This window comes from Neofelis nebulosa, chromosome 15, assembly GCF_028018385.1.
Source record: "Neofelis nebulosa isolate mNeoNeb1 chromosome 15, mNeoNeb1.pri, whole genome shotgun sequence".
Taxonomy (NCBI): Eukaryota; Metazoa; Chordata; class Mammalia; order Carnivora; family Felidae; genus Neofelis; species Neofelis nebulosa.
The window spans coordinates 19,914,416-19,936,140 of NC_080796.1; the positions used below are offsets into that span (position 1 = coordinate 19,914,416).

Below are 21,725 nucleotides of genomic sequence, written 5' to 3' on the forward strand. Positions count from 1 at the left end.
TTCTGATCATGAAAATCCCCATCTTCCCACGGACTTGGTCATACTTCTGGACACTGTCCTCTCCTTCATTCATTCATTCATTCACTCATCCAACACATATTTATTGAGCGCCTACTGTATGCCACACCTCGACCAGGAAGCATACATTCCGGTAAAAGACACAGACAATGAACACAAAACTGTGTTATGTATCAGATGATATAGAGCTGAGAAAAGACATAAAGTGATGTGAGTAAAAGAAAGTGACAGGGAGTTTAGGAAGGTTGGTCAGGGGAGGGGCCTCTGCTGAGGTGACATCCAGTCAGAGAGTGAAGGAGTGATCCTTGCAAATACCTGGGCAAGAGAGAAGAATATCTAGACAGAAAGACAAAAGCCCCGTAGATGGGAGCTTGCCTAGTAAGTGAGTGACTCCAAGGAAACTGAAAGGAGAGAATGGAGCAAGGGCGGAAGTTTGGAGATGGTCTCAGAGACTAGCCACCGGCTAGACTGGATAGACTTTGCATGTGAAGCCCTGATGTCATTTGCGCCCACCATTTTGTATCTCCCAAGGACTAAACTCACCACTCCTGGGAGTAAATTCTAGTCTTACAGAGACATAATGGGAAACAAAATGGGTAGCGCTCCACAAACGTGAGGTGGTGGGATGTGTTTCTCTGATGTGGCAGGTGGGTGTTGCAGTGGTTCCTGGGCCCAACAACTGCTAGTGATCTGGCCTGTCTCCTCTTAACCATCTCACTGGCCTGGATTATTGAAGCACGGGAAGGACCTGGGTTATTGGTAGGACCATCCTTCATGGCCACATATGAAGGGGACACTGGAAAGTATACTGTCCTTGGGAACCAGCTTGCTTCTTCCAGTTTGGCACCCAGGGGGTTGTTGATAGTACTTTGAGAGTCCATTGCCATAGAATACTGGGCATAGTTCATTTAAAATGGACTCCATAGCTGTTAGGGAATGAACGAATATGCATGCACGCTCCAGGCTGCCTTCAGGGGGTTGCAGGAGGGATTGCAGTGTTCCTCCCTTCCCCAGTCACTAAGGCTGACTGGGCTTAGAGGCAGATGGCTACATTCTTGACTTCTTTTTCCTTCCCTTGTAGGCATCCCAGGCCCTGTGCACATTGCTGCCTGTTGCTTCGTACAAGAAAGCAGTGGCCCAGTTTTTCCCCCAGCTCCTGATGGCCCTCATGCTCCAAGTCTTCTACATCAGTGAACTGAGACTGGTGACAGAGGACAGGCCGTTGTGAGATTGCAGTGGTTATTTCAGAGTCGATAAGAAATAAGCTCCCAGCTGTCAACTATTTCTAGTCCCTCGGGTTCATGTGGAACTCCTTATAATCCTACGCAATGCATTCATTTATTACAGTTTTCTTTGTGAAACTACCCCGAGTACCTAGAAGTGAGCTAGCACCCTCCCTGAGTGTATGTGGCGTGTATAAAGAAGCACCCCCACTTTCTGCCACAGTCGGAGCGGGTTGGGGGCACCAAGGGGAGAGAGAGCAGGTAGGAGCTTTAGATCCAAAGCCAGGCCCATGCTAGCTCTGCCGTTTACTCCCTGAAAGTGATTTCTCGTGGTAATTGTACGTGTGAGATTAAAATAACGCGTGCAAATGTGCTTTATGAACTGTGAAGTTTTATGATTGGTGATGTGATGTGTGGGCTTAAGAGGGTATACGTTCTGTCCATGTAAGGTAAGATTCAGCTGTTCCCTTTCACCCAAGGCAGTACAGTTAGCTTTGCCCCAGGGAAATCTGGACCCACTGCCTGCCATTTGCCCGCATCAGGGGTGGACTTCTAAGCCAGGCAAAACTCCAAAGCACAATGCATCCCATTAAGATATTTAACTCATTCTCCGTCTTTCAAGCAGACATGCACCAAATCATCCCACACAGATGAGAATGTATCTATTTATTTAAAGCATCTGAAGAAGAAACCCTGCGGACACTTTCAGCAAATTATCACATCATTTAATATTTTGTGCTAATAACCTGTTAAGCTAACAAATGACTAAGCTGCTCCATGATTAATCCCAGATTTTACATGCCACCGTTTCAATGGAACCCTCAATCCCATGTACTGTTAATCAGGAAAGACGGAGAGCACTGAAAGTTGGTTTGCTTTGAAACATCCCCTGTCCCCAACCCAGCATCCTGCCCCAGACAGAATGAAAAGGCAGGTCACATGAACTTCACTATGTGAAGGCCACTGTCAAGTGGTGACTCGGCTCTTCTTTGGGGCCTTAGCTATGCCCGGGATGCCCTGAGAGTTCTGCTGAATTGTTCTGGACTGCAGCAGGTGGATATTGCTCTGAAGAAAAAGAACTGCTGGAACCAGTTTTCCGAAGAGCTGTTTCACCATCAGGGGGTCTACCTTATTGCCAAGTAAGAACGGGGGCTCTGCACAGGGTTCTCTGTCTCTATCTCATCTTTCTGTCTCTGTCTCCATCTTTCTTCAGTGAAGCCACGTGTGAACGCCATCAATATCCACTCCGACTTCCCAGTCTCTCCTAAATTGCCCTGAATTGCCATTTGATTTCTAATTCTTCCCTTATTTTGAGGAGTTTATTACTTATTGGGATAGTTTTCCCTTTCCTTGTCCTCCTACTTGATGATAAAGATACCTAGTCATCTTCCCTCCAAGGAGCAGGTTTCTCTTTCAGATATGGAGAACGAGGTAAATTTACTTTTTCTTTCCTCTACTGTGAGCTGATTCCCGCTCTGCAGGCATCAGACAGTTATGGATGTGCTCCCACTTTAAAAAGGTTCAATAGAGGGGCGCCTGGGTGGCTCAGTCGGTTAAGCGTCCGACTTTGGCTCAGGTCATGATCTGGCGGTCCGTGAGTCCGAGCCCCGCGTTGGGCTCTGTGCTGACCGCTCAGAGCCTGGAGCCTGTTTCAGATTCTGTTTCTCCCTCTCTCTCTGCCCCTCCCCTGTTCATGCTCTGTCTCTCTCTGTCTCAAAAATAAATACACGTTAAAAATTTTTTTTTTAAAAAATACTTAAAGAGGTTCAATGGAAATCTGTTCTCAATGAGACAAATTTGGAAAAGCAGGAAAGAGAAGTTTGATTTTTCTTGTACCAGAGGCTTTTTTTTTCTTTCTAGTTAGCTTCTTAGTGAATAGCAAATTTCTGATTATAGGGATCAGATTTTCTGATCAAAAATCAAGATACATGGACTTGACCACACAATAGACCATTTGAAGTTGTAACAACTCAGAAAGTACAGGCTCTATGGTCTCTGGGCTTTTGCTGCATTTCACGTGGCATATTATTTGCACATAAATTTCAGGAACACATCTTATTTTATAAAAGCATGATACATCTGCACCCCACAAGTGGCCACTAGTTAAGAACCACAATATCCTTAGTACTTTTTGGATCTTCTTACTCAAAGTGTGGTCCACAGACCAGCAGCTACAGCAGCACTTGCAAGTTACAAATAGAAAGCAGAATAGGATCTTGGGGCGCCTGGGTGGCGCAGTCGGTTAAGCGTCCGACTTCAGCCAGGTCACGATCTCGCGGTCCGTGAGTTCGAGCCCCGCGTCAGGCTCTGGGCTGATGGCTCGGAGCCTGGAGCCTGTTTCCGGTTCTGTGTCTCCCTCTCTCTCTGCCCCTCCCCCGTTCATGCTATGTCTCTCTCTGTCCCAAAAATAAATAAAAAACGTTGAAAAAAAATTTAAAAAAAAAAAAAAAAAAAAAAAAAAGAAAGCAGAATAGGATCTCATATGGCCCACTCCAGACCCACTGAACCAGAATCTGCTTTTTAGCAAGATCCCTGGGTAATTTGCATGCACGTTAAAGTTTGAGAAGCCCTGGTTTAGAATGCCAACCCAGAGTCTTCCAATGAAACCTGTCACGTCAACTTTCCCAGGCCTGCCACCACCCATCTGATCCAGACCAGTGTGTCAGGACAACCGTAAGCCTGGTCACTGTCCAGAATGGCTTAGTGAATCGGGACTCACCACCCCTCCTCCCGAGTAACACACGATAGTCCCAAACTCTCTTCTTCATTGTATCGTTCCAAGGAAGGACTTGGTCTAAAACCATGATGGTGACCTATGCAGCCATCTTGGATCGCTAGGGTATTTATTTTGCGCTATTTGTTTTCTCTTCTTTTGGTCAGGCAGGAAGGAGCTTGCGGTATTATAGGGCATTCTGTTATGTGGCACAGGAGGGGAAAGATAGGAAAAGGAGTGATGTTAAGGAAAGAGACATTGTCAGTGATCCAGGTATATATAATTCCCTGGAGTCTGCATAGAATTCAGAATGGGGGATGCAGTTTGCCTTGGACTAGGGATTAGAAAAGATCTTTATTTTTACCTGGGAGTACAAAATATGAGGATAATGCTTCTCTCTAACATACCAGTAGCATTTGCTGATGCAAGAAGAGTTTGCATCGTCTTTGCTAATTCAGTGCCTTATTCTCTTTTACAGAACCCTCAGTGAATACAACTTTCCACAGTTTCCAGAGACTTTGCAGTATCTCTACAAGCTCTCAGTGGAAGGTCCTAGACGGTCAGAAGACAGTGTCATCACAGTAATATTCTTCACTGAAGTGAGTTTTATTAGGAGACTGAACAACCAGGTCCTCTTTCCTTACGCAAACTTAAGGCAACACTCCAACCTTTTATCTCCCTCTCTGAATATTGATTCTTATCAAGGGTTAAGACAATGACGGATAACTTTAGTCGTTTCCTAGGAAATGTGGATTTGCAAAGACTCAATTATTTTTGTAGTCGTATATCTCTGCATGCTTGTGAAAGTATATCAAGGGATAATTGAGTTTACTTAAAGATAGCAGGTAGCATCTGGGAAATGAATGATACTTCAAACTGGGGGGAAAAAAAGGAATGGTCCAAATGACTGAGTAAAATGAACATATAGAACTACATTAATTTGTGTATAAATATCTACCATAGATTGAAATACTATACTAGAGTCAAGCAAATTGAGGAAGTCCTTTGATTTCTAAAAGGCAGGTAGAAAGTTGTATAAGTTGAAACTATCTGAGTCAAATATAATTTTTCCATAGAGGTAATATATAATGAAGTACTGGTCTAAGGCACCATATTAAATATTCTCAAAATTTTGATGTAATTTCAAACATCATAGTCAGCGAAACAGTTAATAAACTATAAAAGATTATATACTACCTACTTCTAAAGCTTTTAGAAATATACATAAATCAGTTTAACTGAACATTGCGGTACCAAATCACCAATGGTCTCAAACTTGCTTGATCCATTTGAATCTCTCATTACTTTTATTATACGATTCATTATTTTCATTGTATTGTCCTTTAAGTACATACAAACATTAAATAGGCCTAAATATGACATACATAATTGCTCCTATAAAATGATACATTCAAAAGAAATTTACAAATGACCTAAGATTTATTTATATTTATAGATAGAAGCGTTATTGCTGTGACAGACCATAGCGAACCCTGATTGCCTGTCTAATCATGAATATAGTGCTTACTGCTATTGGAGATTGGCAGGCCTGTCCTTCCAGGAGCTGAGTAATGACCACATCCTTCTACTGCTTTCTCTAATTGAAGCTTCTGGGCAATCCTCAACTGTCCAGTTGACTGTGAGGTGACGTGGCCTTTAGGTAGCTGTTCTGAGCGCACAATCTATGTATTTTACCTTAGTTTAGTCGTGTCAGCCAACAATATTTAACATGGTACTATTGATGCTTATGACATTTATTTATATATGTTATTTCTAATTTTCTACTGATCTAAGTAACCATAGAGTTTACATGTTTGTGCCTAAATCTTCTTTCTTTAGCATTTTAGCTTACTTCCTTCTAATAGATTCCAAGTATCTGAAATGATAACAGAAGAGTATAAGCATTCTCAAGGCCAAGGATTGTTATTGCTAGACTGATTTCTGGAAGACTCCCGTGTAGTTTGTGGGCGCTCCCACTGCACTCTTGCCATTATTGATGAGTTCTCCAATTTCAGAGGAGGATGTGATTTGACTTGTCCTTAATTTTTAAATGTTTCGAGAGGTTGAACATTTTAAAACTATCATCATTCAGAAATTAAATTTCCATAATCTGAACAATCCGATCTCTCCTTTGCCTGTTTGCCTACAAAAGTCTTAGTGTCAATGAATTGTGTGATCCTCTGTCGCTGTGTCTCTCCCTCTCTCTCACACAACACACACACACAGAAATTTGCGAAGGATGTTAAGTATGTTATACATTTAATTATAATGCCTGTTGATAATCGGGGCCCAGTTTGTTGTTTGCCTTTTAATTTTGTTTATGAAACGTGATTTTTTTTTTAAAAAAATTAAGCATTAAAAATCTGTGGCTTGGGGCGCCTGGGTGGCGCAGTCGGTTAAGCCTCCGACTTCAGCCAGGTCACGATCTCGCGCTCCGTGAGTTCGAGCCCCGCGTCAGGCTCTGGGCCGATGGCTCGGAGCCTGGAGCCTGTTTCCGATTCTGTGTCTCCCTCTCTCTCTGCCCCTCCCCCGTTCATGCTCTGTCTCTCTCTGTCCCAAAAATAAATAAAAAACGTTGGGAAAAAAAAATTAAAAAAAAAAAATCTGTGGCTGAAGAATTGACAAATATTCGTTTATAATCTATTCACATTTATATAAATTTTTACATGTAATGTCGTTTCCCATGAAGTTTATATGGTATTCCATGAAGTAGGATATAACTTTAGTTTTCAGTGAATAATTAACTTCCGATCCCAGCATCATTTAATTAATAGGCCTTAAATTCACTACTCACTGGTGATACTACCTTCATGAATTCTATTATTAATTTCATGTACATACACACATACACACAACACACCCCATAGTAAGGTCTACCCCGGATGACACTGTTAGGCTCCATTTATATTTTCACTCCTGTGGAAATATCACAATGGAATTATGGCAGTTTGCAATAAAATTTAAAAAAAAAATTTTTTGTTGTTTATTTATTTTTGAGAGAGAGGGAGAGACAGAGCACGAGTGGGGAAGGGGCAGAGAGAGGGGGAGACACAGAATCCGAAGCAGGATCCAGGCTCTGAGCTGTCAGCACAGAGCCTGACGAGGGGCTTGAACCCACGAACCGTGAGATCACGACCTGAACCAAAGTCGGACACTTAACCAGTCCTGAGCCACGCAGGGGCCCCTGCAGTAAACTTCAATATCTTGCAAAACAACTTTCCCTACACTCTCTTCAAAATGTGTTTAGTCCTTCCTATGTATTTGTCCTTCTGGTTACATTTTAAAATAATTTTGTCATTTTTATTTCTTTTTTTTTTTTTTTTTCAACGTTTTTTTTTTTTTTTTAATTTTTATTTTTGGGACAGAGAGAGACAGAGCATGAACGGGGGAGGGACAGAGAGAGAGGGAGACACAGAATCGGAAACAGGCTCCAGGCTCCGAGCCATCAGCCCAGAGCCTGACGCGGGGCTCGAACTCACGGACCGTGAGATCGTGACCTGGCTGAAGTCGGACGCTTAACCGACTGCGCCACCCAGGCGCCCCAAATTTTGTCATTTTTAAAGGAAAAACACTTTCACTGAAACTATGCAGTTGAATTAAAGCGATGTGCTTCTTAGGAATTTTTACAATATTTCCACTTCTCTTTTTTTATTCAATATTTTGCCATTTTCATATAAGTCTTACATATTAATTTTGGAATTCTTACATACTTTGTGTTATTTTAAGCTGTCAGTGTAAATGTGGCTTCTTTGTTTTGGTTCTCAAATTTATCTTTATTAAGTATCACTTTGGGTACAGGTTTTCGGGTTTGTTTTGTGTTTTGAGATAGCTACCACCGAATATTATGGTAGGTTTGGGTGTACAACATAGTGATTCTATGACTCTACGATTATGCTATGATCACTGCATGTGTAGCTTTCACTACACAACGCTATTACGATACCACTGTGTTCCCAGTGCTGTGTCTTTTATTCCCGTGATTTATGCATTCCATAACTGGAAGCCTGTCTCTCCCACTCTCTTCCACCATTTTGCCCATCCCTCTCCCCCTCCCTCTTCTTTTTGACAAACATCAGTTTGTTCTCTGTATTTACAAACCTGATTCTGCTTCTTATTTGTTTATTTGTTTGTTCTGTTTTTTAGGTTCCACATATGAGTGAAACCGTGTGGTATTTGTCTTTCTCTGAATTATTTCAGTCAGCGTGATACTCTCTAGGTCCGTCCGTGTTGCTGCAAAGGCAACATCTCACCTTTTTAATGGCTGGATAATATTCCGCTGTGTGTGTGCCACATCTTTACCCATTCATCTATGGATGGACACTTGGGTTGCTTCCATATCTTGACTAATGTAAATAATGCTGCAATAAACATAGGGGTGCATGTATCTTTTTGAATTCGTATTTTTGTTTTCTTTGGGAAAATACCCAATAGTGGAATTATTGGATCATCTGGTATTTCTAGTTTTAATTTTTTGAGGAACCTCCATACTGTTTTCCCAAATGTGGCCTTTTTCATTCAATTTTCAAGCTCATTATTGCTGGGGATGTTCAGGAAAATTAGACTGTATTGTCTTAAATTCAGCTACTCTCCTATGCCCTAACAGTAATTCTAATAATATTTTTGTTAATTCCTTTGGATTTTCTAGGTATATGATCCTGATGTATGAAAAATAAGGATACCATATTGTTACTTGTGTTCAAATTACTTTCCTGAATCATGTGTTTTTGCCTTGGCCTTTAAAGTTCCATTTTGTGAATTATCTGACCTCTCCCTTGCCCATTTACCCATTCTGATCTTGGTGTTTTTCTCAGTGAATGGTATATTTCTCTCTCTGTCTCTGTGTCTCTCCCTCAAATACACACATTTGTGAAGGATATAAAGTGACCTATGAACATGTACTTTGACAATAAATACATCCTTAGTGAAATATATTCTAAGGACAAAAAAAATTCTGTAAAGAAATATTCACTTTTATCCAGGAGGTTTATAGATACTGTATGTTGATGCTATAATTTTAAGACTATGGTATAAATTTTACAGCAGAAAGCAAGTAAGCAAATATATTAATACTGTTGGCACCAAGTTTTTCCAGGTGAGAGAAAGATGAGGCAAACATAAAGCCATAAAAAGCTAATATAAACTCTGTTATATTAGATTTGAACTGAATATATCAACATTGTCCAAATGATCTCCTGACTAAAAAAAAAGAATACATCATGGTTCAAGTAAAGGCCAAGAAGACATGATATTCCAAAAGCAATGAGTACACTTTAGTGTCTATTTCTAATGGATATAGTTTCTCATGATTTTGCCATCCGTGAGTTTGAGCCCTGCATTGGGCTCTCTAGTCTCAGGGCAGAGCCTGCTTCTAACCCTTTTCCTCCTTTTCCTCCTGTTCGCTCCCCCCCAACTCGTGCTCTCCCTCTCTCTCAAAAATAAATAAACATTAAAAAAGAAAGAAAGAAAGAAAGAAAGAGAAAGAAAGAAAGAAAGAAAGAGAAAGAAAGAAAGAAAAGAAAAAAGAAAAGAAAGGAAAAGAAAAGGAAAAGAAAAGAAAAGAAAAAAGAAAAGAAAAGAAAAGCTGTCCCAGAAGATCCTAGTGTGCATCTTGGTTAGGAACCATTGACATAGAGAATATCCAATATTCTCTTTAAAGTTCAATCTATGTCACACCCCTTTTCTCACTGTTCATTTTGTTTGTTCTTTTTAATATGATATTGGTCAAAATTTGTCTATTATAATGCTTTTTTTTCCCATAGCACAGCCATTAGATTGATTAATCCACTGTGTTTCTAATTCCCAAGTCCATAACCCCTGCTTCTCTCCTTGTTATTTTCTTATACCAGTTTTCTTTAGCATGTTCTTATTGCTTGTGATATTTTATTTCTCATAATTTCAGGAAATAAATAATGTATTCATTTTTAACACTTCTTTTCAAGCGAAGTCAAGTTGTGCATTTACTTCCAACCACCGTGTACACATCTATTTTATTTTCATTTTCATTGTTCTGCAGTAATCTTTGTTGTATGTTTGAGTTCCTCTGTGGTTTACCATTTTGATCCACAAAAGGGAGAATTCTCTTAAATTTCCAAGTGCTTATGGGCTTTTTTCTTCCATTTAAACTTTCTTCTTGGTTTCTTCTTTTCTTACATACATCATGACTTTTTTAAAGGTGCTTTTTAAATGATTTGTTTTAGGGAAGTTATTGATTTTTTTGATCTGATAATCAATTTCTGTGAAAGTTGTTTGGAATGTTGAAAAGAATATATGGTCTCTCCCTCCCTCTCACTTTTGCTCTCTTGCTCTCTATTTTTCTGTGTACTTGACCTTAGTCATATTTTAAATTCTTGAAATGTTTTTTGTTAAACTGTCACTTGTGTTTCTAAGACATTTTTAAAATATGTATATTTTGGCTGCTAGTTACTAGATGTATAAAGGCTTGTGGTAATCACATCTTCATTTTGGGTATTAGCTATTAAATACTAAAACTCCATAAACTGGCCTCCCCATCCCTGCCCGCTCTCCAGCCTCACTACCTTTCAGTCTTCTCTTCCCTTCTCATCCTATTACTCTGGCCTTCTTTCAGATGTTCAAACACACCCTGCTCATCTACCACAGGGCCTTTGCACATGGGTTACCTTCCTTGGGGTTATCTTCTCCAAACACTTTATCTAGCTAATGCCAACTCTGCTTTCAAGTCCAAATCTAAATAACAATCCTCATTCTAATTTCAGTCTACAAATGCACAATCTAAATTCAGTTCTCCTTTCAACGTTTTTTTTTTTGTTTGTTTGTTTTTTTATTTTTGGGACAGAGAGAGACAGAGCATGAACGGGGGAGGGGCAGACAGAGAGGGAGACACAGAATCAGAAACAGGCTCCAGGCTCCGAGCCATCAGCCCAGAGCCTGACGCGGGGCTCGAACTCACGGACCGCGAGATCGTGACCTGGCTGAAGTCGGACGCTTAACCGACTGCGCCACCCAGGCGCCCAAATTCAGTTCTCCTTTAAATGTTTTTGTGGCACCTTGTAGCTTTTCTTGCTAGTACTGATCACAATTAGCAACTCTGTTTTCATTGGCATAGTATCCTATCTCTTATAGTGTAGTATAGCATTGTTGTACAGTATCAGCCTTTCTTGCCAGTCATGACCACAAGGTCATAGATTGAGACTGTTTTGCTCACTACTGTTTCCCCATTTACTAGCATAGTGCCTGGCCCATGGTAGGCACGGCCTCCGAGTATATATAACCATTCTCTGTTAAGGAATTCACCTACCGAACTACAATCTGAGAGAGGGAGGTAATTTATTTTTTTTTTTTATTTTATTTTTTTTTTAATTTTTTTTTTTCAACATTTTTTATTTATTTTTGGGACAGAGAGAGACAGAGCATGAACGGGGGAGGGGCAGAGAGAGAGGGAGACACAGAATCGGAAACAGGCTCCAGGCTCCGAGCCATCAGCCCAGAGCCTGACGCGGGGCTCGAACTCACGGACCGCGAGATCGTGACCTGGCTGAAGTCGGACGCTTAACCGACTGCGCCACCCAGGCGCCCCAGAGAGAGGGAGGTAATTTAAATTGAGTCACTAAGTTCCTGAGAATGGAGAGAAAAACAATACACACACACACACACACACACACACACACACACACACATATATATATATATTTAATTTCTAACAACACGGGAGTTGGAACACTGACCTCCATGCCATCAAAAATCCACATGTAACTTTGAGTCCCCCAAAACCCTAACCATTGATAGCCTACTGTTGATTGGAAGCCTTTCCAATGACATAAACCATCAATTAACACATATTCTGTATGTTATATGTATTATATACTGTATTCTAACAATAAAGTAAGCTAGAGAAAAGAAAATGCTATTTTAAAAAATCATAAGGAAAAGGAAATACATTTATAGTACTGTGGTGTAAAAAATCTGCATATAAGTGGACCCAGAGAGTTCAAACCTGTGTTGATCAAAGGTCAACTAGAGACATATACAGATATAGATACAGATGATATATAGATATATATGCATTTATTTCCTATTATGACTGCTACTTTTCCTTCCAGAGAACTCAGAAATTATGAACACAGAAATGTGTGTAGCGATACATATAAGCATTTGGAATTTTAGTGAGATTCATGCTATGGTTTTACCGAGAATGTCTTGATTTTTATGACTGAATCGTGCATTGGCCTTTATTCTGCTTATGATCTTGTTGACTGTTTTCTTGCAGCTTCTGAATAACTTCTTCAAGGACCCATTCCCAGAAGAATTTTTGGTTCTCTTCAGAAACTGGGTCAATGACTCCAATCCTGCAGTTAGCAAACTGAGCCTCCAGAAAATTGCCAACATGGCGCCAGTTATCAATGAGGTACTCTCGAATGTGTGTGTGTGTGGGGGGGGGGAGGGGGGTGGGTGTGGTTTGTGAATGCCATCACCATCAAAGTTAACCTGAGATTTGATATTGCTCAATATCTTTACTGATAAAACATTGATATTTCTCAGTTTCTAACAGCTAAACCAGTATCAAAGCCTGATGTTTTATCGGCAAGAAAATTGGGTTGAGTAGAACTGGTAGTGTAAGTAAATTCAGGAGTGTAATGACCTTGTGTACATTTTCCCCACAAAATCATTCATTGCCCTCGGAATTGAGCAGCATCGTCCTACACAAACTCTTTTCTTTCAGTCAAAACCACTCACACGTTAAGTTAATTTCCCCTTCAATACACACAGGTGCTGACACATTAATTCCGATCTTGGGGCCCTCGCTCAAGGTTTTTCTTCCACACCTCACAACACGTTCCTCCTTCACCCACACATATTCACATTTGTCTCCTTTTTCAGCTCAAGTCAAATTCCGCGGAATATTCTGACCTGGCAGCCTCGTTCTTCTCAGAGCCACAGCAACTGTCAGCAGTCGCTTATACAATACTTCATATCAAAAATTCTCTATGGGGCACCTGGGTGGTTCAGTCAGTTAAGCGTCTGACTCTCATAATCTCACACGGTTTGTGGGTTCGAGCCCCGAGTCAGGCTCTGTGCGGACAGTGGAGAGCCTGCCCGGGATTCTCTCTCTCCCTCGCTCTCTGCCCCTCCCCGACTCTCTTGCTCTGTCTCAAAATAAATAAATAAGCTTAAAAAAAAAATCCTCTATGTATGATGCTTGGGCCAGCCGTGTTAGCATCTCCCAGAAAACTTGTTAGAAATGCAAATTGTCAGGCCCCACCCCAGGCCTGTGGAATCAGGAATCCTGGGGTGGGGGCGGGGGGGGGCCACCAACCCGTGTTTTTGTAAGTCTTCCAAGTGATTCTAACACAGTTTAAACTTGAGGATCACTGTCTTATGCTGTTTCCTACTGAATCACGTGAACACTTCTTGCTTTCCAGGAAGATTGAATCTAAGCATACCCTTACGTTTTGTAATTCTCTTATAAATTACTTTTTCCTTAGTTGTTTTTTGAATTCCAGTTAGTTAACATACGGTGTAATATTAGTTTCATATGTACAATTTAGTGGCAGTTACATGCAATACCCAGTGCTCATCACAAGTGCACTCCTTCATCCCCATCACCTACTTCACCCATCCCAAAGTATCTCGCATAATGGCATTATGCTGATTCCATAACCCATTGTTGATTGCATAATAAATTTAATAATAAATCCTTGTTTATCTATGAAGCATGGTCTCTGAATGCTCAAAGCGGGTCAGTGGGCACCCATTTTTGCGCTTAGAGAGACATGAGCCATGGTCTGTTTGCTTTAGATAAATCACACATGTCAGTGTATATGCTATTAGTAATCAGAGTTATTTATCGCCTTGTCTGGCACTCTTCCCAATGTTATTAACAACTGAAAGGAAGATTCTATGTCAAGGTTAGCTAGGAGAGAAAGAGAGAAACAGTGGAGAGGGAGCTGGGTTGAGATCACAAACTATCTATTGGTAAAGACAACTTTCTAGCCAGAGGGAAGGCCTCTGGCTATTTTTTTTGGTAAATGGTCTCTGTTTCTTTTGCTTCTTTTCTTTCCAGCCTTTGTTTCTCTTCTTTGAGAAGAGAAGGTGTCTCCTTTTTGCCTTTTTCCTTGCTTTATAATCTGCTGTCTCTGACTCCCAGGCCTTGGCTCAGCAGCTCGGTGGCTCTCACGTCCACACAAGTCACTGGCACCCGGTTTAGAGGTCACACTGTTCATGACGTGCTGGTGAATGCTTAAAGGTCACCTCTCTGGAAATAACACCAATTTCTCTGGTGTAGGTACTCTCAATGCGGCTAATTTCAAGCTGTCAAAGGGGCGTCATTAAACAAAGAATTGGGGAGGGATACACAGTAGCACATCACAATTTAATATTCCTACCATACAGATAGGATACGTGTGCCATATGCCCTCAATGGCATATAAGAGTAAACTGGAGGCAAAGAAATAGGAAGTGATAAGTTTTGAGTATTTATTACCTTTGTTTTATTTCTTTACAGATTTACCAAACTTGGTTTTTAAGAGTGACTTTTTAAATTTTGATTCCAGTGTAGTTAACATGCCGTGTTATATTAGTTTCAGGTGTGCAATAGGGTGATTCAACAACTCTATACCTCACCCATGGGGTGTTCATTGTGATAAGTGTACTCTTGATCCCCTTCACCTATTTCACCCTCTGCCCACCCCCCTCCCCTCTGGCAGCCATCAGTTTGTTGTCTAGAGTTGAGAGTCTGTTTTAACAATCAGCTTACAAAATTTTTGACAATGTGACAGTTGACCGTCTGGGGGCAACCCCTCCACACCCCTGCATGCTGCCCAAACTCTGGTGTGTTTGGTACCAAATGCTACCTCAAGTCTCCTTCTAGCTCCAAAATCCAACCATTTTCCTCTTGTATCTATAGATAGAAAATGTCTGCAGCTTATTAATATCCATCTTGGATGCCTTCCTCTCAAAAGAAAAGACTGTTATAATTCGGGCCTTACTCACCCTTCGAAGACTCTTAGGCAAACTGGACAAGGTGACCTACTCTTCTTTGTGTATTAGGATTGCTTCCAGCTACTGCCCTCTGATGGATCACGTGAGTTACAGTTACATACGTGACATCATTCGGTTTTATAGATAAGCTGAAGGCCCAGAAGATAGTCATTTTGTGCAGAAGCACCATCTTTTCCAGAGATAACAATATGAGTCAAAGAAGTACAATCTCTCTCTATATAGTTATATACATATAAAACTAACCCGTGAGAACCTGGAAAAGTCAGCCCATAAGAAAAGAGAAGCAAAAAATAGCCTCTGTCTTTGCATGAAAGAGGAATTGTAGCTCAGTAGCTGTATCTCGGCTAACCCTGGGTCTGGATTCCCTGGGTTCAAATCCCTGTTCTGCCTCTTATGAGCTGTGAAATCTTGAGCAGGTGATTTAGTCTCTTAATGTTCCAGCCTCTCCACCTATAAAATAGAGAGAGTGGCACGTGTATTATGGGCATTAGAGATGACGGGTACAATGCCCCAAATGCGTTAGTTATTATCATATAAAACTCTAAGTAAAAGGTCTTTCATCAAAAAGTTGTGCATTTTGAAAATTCTCATTTTGTATAGTAAATGTGTTCTAGAAAAGTTGGGTGAAAGCAAGATATTTTAATAAGCAACAACACTTTGATATGCCATGGAGAATCTATTTATTTTTAAACACTTCTATGAGTTGTTTGTGAACCAGAGAATTATTTCGTAGAAAATTATTTTGCCAAAATTTATAGGCTCTTAATTATTCAGGTTTCATTGAAGAAGGGCACAGATTATTAAATTATAAAAAAAGAATAAATTTAGTGGCAAAAATTATTTTCATAAGGACATAGTAATAATAATGGTAAATGGATTTATTGAGCATTTACTAAGTACCAATCACTATTCTAAGGGATTTACATGGACTACCTCATATAATTCTCTAAACAACTCTATTACTATTATCCAGTTTACATGTAAGGAAAATAAAGCAAAGAGAAATGAATATTTGGCCAAGTTCACACAGCTAATAAGTAGTGGGAATGTCCATGTAATAAATTATTTATTATTTGGGGAAAAAAAAACTAAACTAAACTAAATAAATAAATAATCAAACCAAACCAAATGAAAAGAGGCAAAATCAGAGAGGAAAGTACCAAATATCGATTTACCCTAAGTCATCCCTTGGACATAGAGTATTTGAAAACTACTGGATATCAATGAAACTATGACACTATGTGTCTCCATTTTCTTTTAATTTTTTTTTATGTTTATTTATTTTTGAGACAGAGAGAGACAGAGCATGAACGGGGGAGGGTCAGAGAGAGGGAGACACAGAATCCGAAACAGGCTCCAGGCTCTGAGCGATCAGCACAGAGCCCGATGCAAGGCTCGAACTCACGGACCGCGAGATCATGACCTGAGCCAAAGTCGGCCGCTTAACCAACTGAGCCACCCAGTCGCCCCACTATGTGTCTCCATTTTAAAAGAAAAGAATAATTTGCTCAAGCTTAATCTATGGGGAATAAAAACAGGATTTCATCAGGTGTGGGGCACTAAAAGCTCTTTCCACTGGTCCAGATAGGCTTTCAATGGTTAGCATATCTTCCTATAGACTAAGGATACAACAGGTAACCCACAGATGAATGCACTTTGTGGGTGTGTTACATTTGGCTGTCATTTTATGTCATTTGTGTTACATTTAGACTGTTGTCTGAGTCCATTATTTTTAAACTGGGAGATTTCTCCCAGAAATCTGAATTGTAAATGAAATACCAGAAGATTTGAGAATACTGGAGCCCACAAACCCATTTGGCAACGGTCTGCAGGAGCTGGGTGCCCTCTCTGAGAGAGGCGAGAGCCCTCTGCTTCAAGCCCCCCTCCTCTCCCTGCTACCTGCTTTGCTTGTTTACATCAGCTTCCTAGCCCCAAGGACATGACTTGACCATTGCTTTAGGTTTGAGCTTTGATCCACGTTTGTTACCTCCGGGAAGGAACATACAAAGCCACATTAGCCATTTGTATTTTGCTGGGAATATATCTAATATATTTCTGAAAACAGAAAGGAAAAGCAATTAATGAAATCATGAACAAAAACTGGGAAGTGATACGATATTTTTAAAGATTAACCTCTTCTCTGACTTGCAGTTTTTCTCTCCTAGCTTTTTATAATCCCAAAACCTTCCTATTTGGCATAAGCAAGCTCTTAGAAACCTGGTTCTTATGCCAATATGCAAAGAGTTCCCATTGGTATTCACCAGTAATCTGCAAAGGCCTCCAGCCTTTGAATGCACCATGGTTACTTTAAGTACCTTTATAGAAATTACTTCCAGGTTATACAGATTATTCCAATTTATATTTTTAGAACGTTCTTAAATACCATCTTCCTGAATTTAAGAAACACTTTTCACAGGGAATTTTCATAATGCATCTGAATTTGAGTAAGCGAATCTTTATTTTCCAATCAGAAAAAAGCTGACTACTTCGACTGAGATGAATCTTTTCTAAAAATGATAATTATAATTATATATATGTATGTATGTACATATATCTACATGGTATATATACACATATAGTATATATACATGTAAATATATTTAAACATATATACACAAGTGTGAGATATGTATCTCCCACTGCTTAAATAAAAAAGCCTTAGGGGCGCCTGGGTGGCTCAGTTGGTTTAAGCGTCCGACTTCAGCCCGGGTCGCGATCTCGCGGTCCGTGAGTTCGAGCCCCGCGTGGGGCTCTGGGCTGATGGCTCAGAGCCTGGAGCCTGCTTTCGATTCTCTCTCTCTCTCTGCCCCTCCCCCGTTCATGCTCTGTCTCTCTCTGCTTCAAAAATAAACGTTAAAAAAAAATTTTATTAAAAAAAAAAAAAGCCTTAGTAATATCCTCAGATGTGACCTTTCTCTGTGTGCATATTGTAGAGTAATGAAGGCATTCGGAGTATGGCCATTCGACACTTTGGTGAATTACTCAGGGACATGAGTCATTACACGTGGATGCTAAATGATGTGGTTCTCGGAGGCTTGGTGCCCCTGATCCTGTTTTTGGAGGACACAGATATCAGTGTAGTTAAAGTAAGTCCTGTGATCTCGTTTTTCCTAGTTTTGCAGAGAATCATAGTGTTTTTGGTAACATCAGACGAGCAGATCTTCAGTGACCTTTTTCTGCTTCACAGGCATGTAGACATACACTAACAATCTGTACCTCAGAATTAAACTGGTCAACATCTTATTTGCTCAAAGACAAATATTACAATTTTGAGCTGGTGGTGCTCAACATCTGTAACAATCTTGTAAGTAACCCCACAATGTTTACTACCTTAGGAGTTCTAGAAATAACTTGAAAGGAGACCCAAAGTGATGGAAGGTGTGGCAGGGACAGGAGTGGACCCTGGAGAAGGAATGTGAAGAAAAGATAAGACACGAATAGTTACAAGCTAGGGCTTAAGACCAGAAAAAAAATAAATTTTCCACTTCTTCCCCAACATGGATCGCCTCTGATTATCTTTCTCCAACCCACCTACTTTGAGCTCCGGATGGTGATAAAGGGAGGAACAGCATTTCAGATCACCAGAAACAAAACTGGAGTTACTCTGTCATCATCTTAATGAGCTGGTGCTCTGGAAACCAGCATGAATTGCAGCAATAGACAAGCGGGGCTGGAAGAATGCTACGTAAAAGTTGGAAACACAAAGTTGGGCTTAGGAATCATATAATAAACTGAATAACATCTACAAACAAAAGGGTAAAGTGTATACATAGAAATCTCCAAGGTTTAAATTGGTCCTAATTTGGTATAAGCAACCAAGATCTTTTTTCTGGAAGCCTCTCTAGAAGAAACGTGCTTTTGCCAATGACTGAGGTTTTTTTTTCCCCCCCTCATTTTATTTTCAGCTTGTTTCTCATGAGAACTACATTACAGATTTGATATCTGACACCTTGGGGTTCCTGAGAAGCTCCCGAATATATCTGAGGAAAGCATCAGTTATTTTAATTGGTAAATAAAATTCAATTCTCATTTTTTAATTTGCCTTACAAGGTACAGAATGGGGTAGCAGCTGGAAGTCTGCTAAATACAAATTTTCTTGGTTTATGAGGGGCAGCACCTGCCATGGTGGTATCTATTAATCAAAGTTAGATTTGTGATGAGAATTGAGTTCTATTTGCTAACACAGTAAGTATTATTATACAAAGTGTATTCAACAGGATGAATTTCAGATTTTAAGATGGTGGCAAACCATTGCTAATTCTTCCCCTTCGCTGCCTAAAAATCACTACCCAAAGAGCAGGAAGAATATAAAAAATACAAATACCATCTTCAATAAAACAGGACAACTGTAACTACAAATTACAGATGAGGAAATGCTACTCAATCCAATAAAGTTCTTTCAAAAGTGTTGTGGGGGGAGGGGAGGTGCAGGAAGATTCTAACAGAGGACAACTAAAGTTTTTGATCTTGTACAAACCTGACCAAACAGGGGTTTTTTCCCCCCTCACTAGTTTGTTACCATAAAGATCAAAATTAATAAACCTTTATTTGGAATGACAGGAGGTGAGTTCCCTGTTTGGTAGTGGGATCTTCCCTTGACCCTATTTAGCATCATGGAGTAGCAGGGGCACCCAGGACTGAGGAAATAGTCATGTCAGCCGGACTTGTAGAGAGGAGTCTGTCAGTCAGCGAAGGTAGAACACAAATCAAACCAGGCTCATCACTAGAGCTCATGATCTCTCTGGGGCTTAGAGGAGCAACGCAACACAAACGTGCAGAAAATCCTGTGTCATAAGAACTTTATTTCAAACCAGAAAGAGCTCCTATCCTGAATTCTACCCTGGAACTTTCTGCAAACAGTCCTCTATAACTAATATTGCAAGATCCCAAAATAAATAATTGAAAAAGGCATTATCTTTCTACAGAGGTATTTCCATGGGGAAAATAGAGGACAGAAAAAAAAATTAGAAAATGTTTCTACAGACCAGATAAAAACCATGATATATATTTCTGTGAACTCAAAACTTTGTTATGTAAAGATCTAAGGTATAATATCAACACACAGGCAGTATATGATAGGAGAACGGGAGCACAGGAAAAATCAGCTTTCAAAGAATGGGGGGAAAGCGTAAGAAAAAAACTTTATAACCATTAGTACACTATAACCAGCAGAAGAGAAAATATATATTGTTGAGAACCTTAGGAAGGAAGGAACAACAGGTACAGGGTTGAGAAATGCTAGCAAGAGGAATGAAACTGGCAAGAAACAGTTTGAAAAGTTAAGGGACAATGAGCAATCCAGAAGATAGATAAAAGAAATGCCAACTATGCATAAATATCCCTGAAGAAGAAAAATGACTAGGGGCACCTGGGTGGCTCAGGCAGTTAAGCGTCCAACTTCGGCTCAGGTTATGTTCTCATGGCTGATGAGTTTGAGCCCCGTGTCAGGCTCTCTGCGGTCAGCTCAGAGTCTGGAGCCTGCTTTGGATTCTGTGTCTCCCTCTCTCTCTGCCCCTCCCAGACTCGCATTCTGCCTCTGTCTCTGTCTCTCTCTCTCAAAAATAAATAAATATTAAAAAAATTAAAAAAATTTTTAAAAAGAAAATGATTAGAGCAAAAAGGCATTCATTCCAAAGGTATAACTTAAAGGGCTCCTGGGTGGCTCAGTCGGTTAAGCATCCAACTCTCGGTTTCGGCTGAGGTCATGATCTCATGGTTTGGTTAAGTTTGAGCCCCACGTCAGGCTCTGCCTTGACAGTGCAGAGCCTGCTTGGGATTCTCTCTCTCTCCCTCTGTCTCTGCCCCTTCCCTGCTCATGCTCTCTGTCTCTCTCAAAATAAATAAACTTTAAAAAAAGGTATAATTTAAGAAATAAAAGAATTAAATAAACTGAGGTTTGATAAAATGTTTTTTCAAGAAACATTTTATACAGAATGCAGCATTAAGTCATTTCTTAATAAAGTTATGGAACTTCACAGTTAAAGAATTCTTTGAGCATTTGGGGGGGAAATGTCATCTATAAGTTACAAAATAAGTAAATCTGGCCTTAGATTTCTCCACTTCGGTATTCAACCCTAAAATAAAGTAGAATAGTGCCTACAAAATCCTAAATGGAATGAAAAGAAGAGAGAGGAAAGAAGAAGGAAGGGAAAAGGAGAGAGCAGCAAAGAGGGGGGAAAGGAAGAAAAGAAAAAGAAATAAGAGTCCCGGGGGGAGGGTGGGAGATGAGTGAAGGAGGAAGGAATGAAAGAAGTATGGACAGACGAAAGGAAGGAAGGGGGATGGAAAAAGAAACTACAATGCGTGCAATATTTCAATGGAAAAAAAAAAAAAAACTTGCAAGTATTACTGAAAGACACAAAGAAGATCTGAAAAAGTAGAAGGGTATAAACCAAATTTTGGGAAAGAAAGAATCAAATTTTAAAATGTGCCAATTCTGGGGTGCCTGGGTGGCTCAGTCGGTTGAGCGTCCAACTCTTGATTTCAGCTCAGTTCACGACCTCAGAGTCGTGCATCCAAGCCCCACATCGGGCTCCACAGAGCCTGCTTGGGATTCGCTCTCTCCCTTTCTCCCTGTCCCTTCCCCCTCTCTAAAATAAATAAATAAACTTAAAAAAAAAAAAAAAAACAAAGAAAATAAAATGTGCCAATTCTTTCCTACATGGATCTATGCATGGAATGAACTGCCAATTCGAATATCAGTATGGCTTTCTTTTTGCAAAACTGACATGTTGATTCTAAAAATAATGTGGAAAGTTAGCATGCAAGAATATCCAGGAAATTCTGACCAAGAG

At 40.1% G+C, this 21,725-nt stretch overlaps 1 protein-coding gene across 1 annotated transcript in view; it reads left to right on the forward strand.

Moving 5' to 3' along the window:
- Window positions 1-21,725, forward strand: part of MROH9 (maestro heat like repeat family member 9) — an 89,699-nt gene that overhangs the window by 62,607 nt on the left and 5,367 nt on the right. The window contains exons 13-20 of the mRNA XM_058700399.1: window positions 1,100-1,242; window positions 2,243-2,380; window positions 4,433-4,553; window positions 12,200-12,337; window positions 14,837-15,013; window positions 17,865-18,017; window positions 18,119-18,235; window positions 18,837-18,939. Of these exons, the coding sequence (XP_058556382.1) occupies window positions 1,100-1,242; window positions 2,243-2,380; window positions 4,433-4,553; window positions 12,200-12,337; window positions 14,837-15,013; window positions 17,865-18,017; window positions 18,119-18,235; window positions 18,837-18,939 (1,090 nt within the window). The remainder of the gene's footprint in view (window positions 1-1,099; window positions 1,243-2,242; window positions 2,381-4,432; window positions 4,554-12,199; window positions 12,338-14,836; window positions 15,014-17,864; window positions 18,018-18,118; window positions 18,236-18,836; window positions 18,940-21,725) is intronic.